The sequence below is a fragment of the Taurulus bubalis genome, assembly GCF_910589615.1.
Source record: "Taurulus bubalis genome assembly, chromosome: 17".
In the NCBI taxonomy this organism is placed as follows: domain Eukaryota; kingdom Metazoa; phylum Chordata; class Actinopteri; order Perciformes; family Cottidae; genus Taurulus; species Taurulus bubalis.
The window spans coordinates 23297931-23305430 of NC_136605.1; the positions used below are offsets into that span (position 1 = coordinate 23297931).

At 47.5% G+C, this 7500-nt stretch overlaps 1 protein-coding gene across 1 annotated transcript in view; it reads left to right on the top strand.

Annotated features, from left to right (window-relative positions):
* gas7a (growth arrest-specific 7a) overlaps positions 1 to 7500 on the top strand; it is a 28796-nt gene that overhangs the window by 14454 nt on the left and 6842 nt on the right. The window contains exon 6 of the mRNA XM_079233830.1: positions 3388 to 3519. Within this exon, the coding sequence (XP_079089956.1) occupies positions 3388 to 3519 (132 nt within the window). The remainder of the gene's footprint in view (positions 1 to 3387; positions 3520 to 7500) is intronic.

The following is a 7500-nucleotide window of genomic DNA, read 5'->3' on the forward strand; positions in this document are numbered from 1 at the left end:
TATTATGGTCTGTTTGACTCTAAATGACCATAATTTACTAAATGAACATCATGCTGTATTGAAGAAGACTTGAAACTAGAGATTGAGACATAAACTCATGTTTACAATGTTTACTGAGGGAATACATCAAGAGAAGTAGAGTCATCTATATAGACTTCTATACAACCAGAGGAGTCACCCCCTGGTGGTCAGGAGAGAGAATGTAGCTTTAACACATTCAATTCAATTCAGTTTATTTTGTATAGCCCAACATCACAAATACAAGTTTGCCTCGGAGGGCTTTACAATCTGTACACATGACATCCCTGTCCCGGGACCTCACGACGGATCAGGAAAAACTCCCCCAAAAAGATAGTAAAAACCTTTTCACAGGGAAAAAAAGTGGAAGAAACCTGAGGGAGAGCAACAGAGGAGGATCCCTCTCCCCGGATGGACAGAAGCAATAGATGTCATGTGGCCAGAATGAATAACGTAACGGAGTTACAGCACATTCCATGAATATGACAGAAATTATTCATATAATGAGTAGTAGGCATGGTCCATGATCCAGATAGCCACGATCCATTAAGCAGAAGGAGGTAGAGAGGAGGGGCATCCCAGGGGAAGTGGGAGGAGAAAGCAGGGCCATGGCAGCTGGCAGGACGGCTCCAGGCCAGTTGCATCAGCAGGGCCATGGTTGTATCTGGTTCCAGGCAGCCACGAATCCATGGAAAAAGAAAGTAGAGTTAGTAATATGCATTGAAGAGACAATCATTTATCCAGAAGGAAAGAAAGAAGAGGTGAAGAGGAGGAGAGGAGGAGCAAAAAGAGGAAGAGAAGGAGAGGAGGAGCTCAGTGTATCCTAAGATGTCCCCCAGCAGTCTAGGCCAATAGCAGCATATCTAGGGGCTGGACCAGGGCAAACCTGAGCCAGCCCTAACTATAAGCCTGAAACAGCCATAACTATAAGCGCCATCAAAGAGGAAAGTCTTAAGTCTACTCTTAAATGAGGTGACTGTCTGCCCCCCGGACTGAAAGTGGAAGCTGATTCCACAGAAGAGGAGCCCGATAACTGAAAGCTCTAGCCCCCAACCTACTTTTTAACACTCTGAGAACCACACGTAACCCTGCATTCAGTGAGCGTAATGCTCTCGTGGGGTAATATGGCACTATAAGGTCCTTAAGATATGATGGTGCATCACCAATTAAGGCTTTGTAGGTAAGGAGAAGGATTTTAAATATGATTCTCGATCTTACAGGAAGCCAGTGGAGAGCAGCTAGTACAGGAGTAATGTGATCTCTCTTCCACGTCCTCGTTAGTACACGAGCTGCAGCATTCTGGATCAGTTGGAGAGATCCAAGGGATTTACCAGGGCAGCCTGATAAAACGGAGTTACAGTAATCCAGTCTTGAGGTAACAAATGTGTGGATCAATGTTTCTGCATCGCGTTGAGACAGGATGTGCCGGATCTTTGAGATGTTCCGTAGGTGAAAAAAGGCGGTCCTTGAGATCTGTTTCACGTGGGAGCCAAAGGACAGGTCCTGGTCAAAAATAATTCTGAGATTCCTTACGGTGGTGGTAGATGCCAGAGCGATGCCATCCAGAGAAACCACATCATCAGATAATTGATTTCTGAGGTGTTCTGGGCCGAGTAGAATAACTTCAGTCTTGTCCGAGTTCAGCAGCAGGAAGTTGCAGGTCATCCAGGTTTTGATGTCTTTAAGACACGCTTAGTTTAGCGACCTGGTGGGTTTCATCTGGCTTGATCGACAGATATAGTTGAGTATCATCGGCATAACAGTAAACGTTTATGGAGTGTTTTCTGATAATTCTGCCTAAAGGAACTATAAGGTGAATAAAATTGGTCCAAGCACAGAACCTTGTGGAACTCCATGACGAACGGCAGTGGTCATTGAGGCCTCATCGTTTATAAATACAAACTGAGATCGATCTGATAAATACGACTTAAACCAGCTTAGTGCTGTACCTTTAATACCAATCAACTGGTCTAGTCTCTGTAATAAGATGTCATGGTCAATGGTGTCAAATGCTGCACTAAGGTCTAACAAGACCAGAACAGAGACAAGTCCTTTATCAGCACTAAGGTCTAACAAGAACAGAGACAAGTCCTTTATCAGCACTAAGGTCTAACAAGAACAGAGACAAGTCCTTTATCAGCACTAAGGTCTAACAAGACCAGTACAGAGACAAGTCATTTATCAGCACTAAGGTCTAACAAGACCAGTACAGAGACAAGTCCTTTATCAGCACTAAGGTCTAACAAGACCAGAGACCAGTCCTTTATCAGCACTAAGGTCTAACAAGACCAGTACAGAGACAAGTCCTTATTAGCACTAAGGTCTAACAAGACCAGAGACCAGTCCTTTATCAGCACTAAGGTCTAACAAGACCAGTACAGAGACAAGTCCTTTATCAACACTAAGGTCTAACAAGACCAGTACAGAGACAAGTCCCCTATCTGATGCAACTAGAAGGTCATTAGTAATTGTCACTAGTGTCTCTGTGCTATGATGCTTTCTAAATCCTGACTGAAACTTCTCAAATAAACTATTGTTATGTAAAAACTCACACAACTGGTTTGCGACTACCTTCTCCAGTATCTTAGAGAGGAAGGGAAGGTTAGAGATAGGTCTGTAGTTAGCCAACACCTCTGGATCCAGAGTGGCTTCTTAAGAAGAGGTTTAATTACAGCTACTTTAAAAGACTGTCGTACATGACCAGTTAGTAAAGACCCATTGATAACATCTAGTAGAGAGGCACTAACTAAAGGTAAAACTTCCTTAAACAGCTTAGTCGGAACAGGGTCCAGGAGACAGGTAGACGATTTAGAAGTAGAAACCATTGAAAACAGTTGGTCGAGGTTGATGGTAAAAAATCCATCCAGACACACAGCAGGGCCCACAGCCTCCTCCATGGCCATCCCACCTGAGGATGGACCGGCAGTAGTCGAGGGCAGGAGATCACCGATCCTGTCTCTAATAGCCAGAATCTTACCATTGAAGAAGTTCATGAAGTCATTACTACTGAGGTCTATAGGAATACACGCATCCACCGAGCTATGACTCTCAGCCAGCCGGGCCACAGTGCTAAAGAGAAACCTTTACAACACATGAAGCATAGACTTCTATACAACCAGAGGAGTCGCCCCCTGGTGGTCAGGAGAGAGAATGCAGCTTTAACACATGAAGCATAGACTTCTATACTTCTATATAAGATATATATATACATATATATATATATATATATATGTATATATCTATCTTATGTATATATATCTATATATATATATATACATATGTATATATATCTATCTTATATATATATATATATATATATATATATATATATATATATATATCTTATATATATCTTATATGTCTTCACAGCTGCACACTGAGGTGGAAAAGCCTTTGCTGACGTTCAGGTGCGATAACTTCAAGAAGGACCTGAAGAAGTACGACCATCACATCGCCGACCTGAGGAAGCAGCTGGCGAGCCGCTACGCCAGCGTGGAGAAGGTACGAGCGTCCTGCTGCTGCAGGTGTTGTGATGGTGTCGTTGCTCTTTCCTCCAAACAGAGGCAACCCAGAGCGTCCTGCTGCTGCAGGTGTTGTGATGGTGTCGTTGCTTTTTCCTTCAAACAGAAACACACATCATGTTTGTGTCAGGAAGTTACGCAATAAGAAGCGCTTCAGTAACGCCTACACTGGAACGTATCCGTGTTGTTACAGCTTCACACTGAGCAAGGAGGAATTCCCTCTGCACACACACACACATATATATATATATATATACATATATATATATATAATAATAATAATAATAATAATAATAATAATAGCTAGGATTTATATAGCGCCTTTCATGAAACCCAAGGACGCTTAACAAAGACATAAATAAACATAACAAATGCAACAGTAGCTAGAGGACATAGGCTTTGGTGAAGAGGTGAGTTTTGAGGAGTTTTTTGAAGGTGTCCAGAGATGGTGTGTTGCGGAGCTCTATGGGGAGAGAATTCCAAAGTGTGGGGGCTGTCACACTGAAGGCTCTGTCCCCAAAAGTTTGCATTTTTGTGTGAGGGATGGAGAGCTGACCCGTGCCTGAGGATCGAAGGTTCCGGGACTGTGTGTAAGGGTGGAGGAGGTTAGATAGATACTGAGGAGCCAGGGCATGGAGGGATTTGTAGGTGAGAAGGAGGATCTTGTAGGTGATGCGAGACTTGACCGGAAGCCAGTGGAGGTGGATGAGGGTGGGGGTGATGTGCTGCCAGGGCTTGGTGCGGGTGAGAACCCTGGCAGCCGAGTTTTGCACATACTGGAGCCTGTCCAGGGCTTTGCTGGGGACCCCGGACAGAACTCCATTGCAGTAGTCCAAACGGGAGGTGACGAAAGCGTGGATAAGGGTTTCTGCCACAGATTCAGAGAGTGATTGCTGGAGACGTGAGATGTTTTTGAGGTGGAAGAAGGCGGATTTGGTAATGGACCTAATATGAGATTGGAATGATAGTGTTGGGTCCAGGATGACACCCAGGTTGCGGACTTCCAAGGATGGGGAGAAGGAACAGCCGTCAACGTCCAGGTGGAGATCTCCAACCTTCCGGAGCAGGGCCTTGGGAGCCACAACCATGAGCTCAGTTTTGTTGCTGTTGAGTTTTAGGAAGTTTGATGACATCCAGATTTTTATTGCATGTAGGCAGTTTACAAGTGACTGTGGGGGTAGCTGGGTGGATGGTTTGGTGCTGAGATATAGTTGTGTATCGTCAGCATAAGAATGAAAGCTGAGACCATGGTGGCGGATGATCTGACCAAGGGGAAGCATGTAGATGGTGAAGAGGAGGGGTCCCAGCACAGAGCCTTGAGGTACGCCATGGTTGACTAGGGCCGGGGTGGAACTGGAGTCTCTGATGGTGACAAACTGTTTTCTGTTTGTGAGGTAGGACTGAAACCAGGAGAGAGCTGAACCGGTGAGGCCAAGGTAGTCAGATAGGCGGGTGAGGAGGATGGTGTGGGAGACTGTGTCGAAGGCAGCTGAGAGGTCCAGGAGGACGAGGATGCTGATGTGACCAGAATCTGCAGCGATGAGGAGGTCATTTGTGATTTTGATGAGGGTGTTCTCTGTGCTGTGATGTGGTCTGAAACCAGATTGAAATGTTTCGTAGAGCTCATGGTTGGCCATATATTGATGGAGTTGGGCGGCCACTGCTCTTTCCAGAATTTTGCTCAGGAAAGGGAGGTTGGAGATCGGTCGATAGTTGTTGCAGTCATCCATGTCCAGACCTGGCTTTTTGAGGATGGGAGTGACTGAGGCCATCTTGAGGCTGTCGGGTACAAGACCAGATGCCAAGGAGGAGTTGATGATGTTCACCATAATGGGGCACAGGGCAGGTAGGCACGCCTTGACCAAGGCTGTGGGCATGGGGTCCAGAGAACAGGTGGAGGCTTTGGCCTTAGTGACCAACTTTGCAACCTGAGGAGCACATACAGGGGAGAAGGAGAGGGAGCACTGAGGCAGGTGAACATCCGAGGGAGCCACGCCCAGTGGCTGAGGTGTGTGTGGAGGGAGGTGGGCAGGAACCAGGAGCTGCTGATGGATGGACTCGACTTTGTCCTGGAAAAAGTCCAGGAACTTAGTGCAGAGGTCGGGGGTACCTGAGGGGAGGGGGGGGTCAAGGGGGCGAAGGAGCCGGTTGATGGTGGAGAACAGCAGTCTGGGGTGGTTTTGTTGGTTGGTAATGAGGGTGGAGTAGTACAGTGTTTTGGCCTGGGAGAGAGCGACTTTGTAGGCCCTCACATGCTCTTTATAAGCCTCAAGGTGGACAGTGAGGCCAGATCTTTTGTAGCGCCTCTCCAGTTGACGGCCAGTGGACTTCTGGGTGCGGAGTTCAGTGGTGAACCAGAGGGCGGGACGGGTATAGGAGACAGTCTGGGTTTTGAGGGGGGCAAGGGAGTCAAGGCTGCCGGATAAAGTGGCGTTGTAGTGGGCAATCAGCCCATCAGCAGAGCTGTCGTGTGGATCTGAGGCCAGATGGGTCGCTATCAGGTCGTTCAGAGCTGGTGTACTCACTGTCTTGATGTTCCTGTACTGGATGGTACGTTTTGTGCGCTGCCTGGGCAGGGTGACAGGAACAGAGCAGAGAACAGCGAGATGGTCTGAAACCGCGAGGTTCAGGCACTGCAGATGGGAGGGAGTTGTGCCAGTGGAGCACACCAGATCTAGCGTGTGGCCTTTAGTGTGGGTGGGACTTTTAACGTGCTGTGTGAAGTTGAAACAGTCCAACAGTGACAGGAATTCGGTGGCAAACGAGCAGCTGGTGGAGTCCACATGAATATTAAAGTCACCGAGCAGGAGTGTAGATGGAGACATGGAGCAGACAGAGGTGAGAAGCTCAGATAGCTCAGACATGAAGGTGGTGGAGGCTTTAGGGGGGCGGTAGATGAGGACAACCTGGAGCTGTGTAGACCCAACCAGGGAGAAAATGACACACTCAAACGAGGTGACATTGGGTACTGGGAGGTCTTTGACCAGGATGTCAGCTCGATGTATAACAGCCAGCCCGCCGCCACGACCCATGGAGCGAGGCTTTTGTATGTAGACATATCCAGGGGGAGTGGCTTGATTAAGTGCCATGAAATCCTGCTGATTTTGCCAAGTTTCAGTTAGACAGAGAAAGTCAATTTTCCTGTCAGTGATGATATCATGGATGAGTAGAGCTTTATTGTTGATTGAGCGAGCATTCTGCAGCATAAATGTTGCACCGTTGTTAGTGAATGCTGGGGCAGGCGGTGTGGAGGGAACGACACTGTCAACACAGACCAGGGACCTCAGATTATTCAGGGTGCACACGTGTGGTCTGTTGTGATGACGTCGTAGCTGCGCGTTGGAGCGCCCGTCAGACAGCACTGAGGGAACACCGTGATCAGTGTAAACAAACTTGCACCGGGAGGCTCTATGGACATAACGGGGGCGACGTAGGAGTCCGAGGGACTTAATGTCATCGATGCAGTTTGGAATGAAGTGACAGAAGAGGTCCAGGAGTTGCGTTGATGAGTATTTGAAGAACACCATGTTTGCAGCACTGGAGCGCCAGCTAAACCCTGGAGCCGCAATCCGTGGAGGAGGCTCCCAACCTCGGACCGCAGCAGCAGCAGGGAATGCAGCCAGAACAGCAGCAGCAAACAGTGTAGCCAGAACACGAGGAGGATAGTCCTGGAGTCGTGGCATGGAGGAGTCCAAACGTGAGCAGCGGAGTGACGTTGATAATCCACAGTAAATTGATAGCGCCGCTTGGTCGGCGGAGCTAACAGCTGGCCGGCGGCTAACAGCTAACAGCTGATCACTGGAGAAGGCGAGCACACAGAGTCAAATGTGCACAATCTTCTGACAGTTAGCAGCACCAGACAGTGGAGTGTAAATACAACTTATAGTGATAACTTATTCATACATGCAGTGATTGTAGGCACAGATTTAAACAAAAGGCGAAGTTGTTGCTACGGAACTGA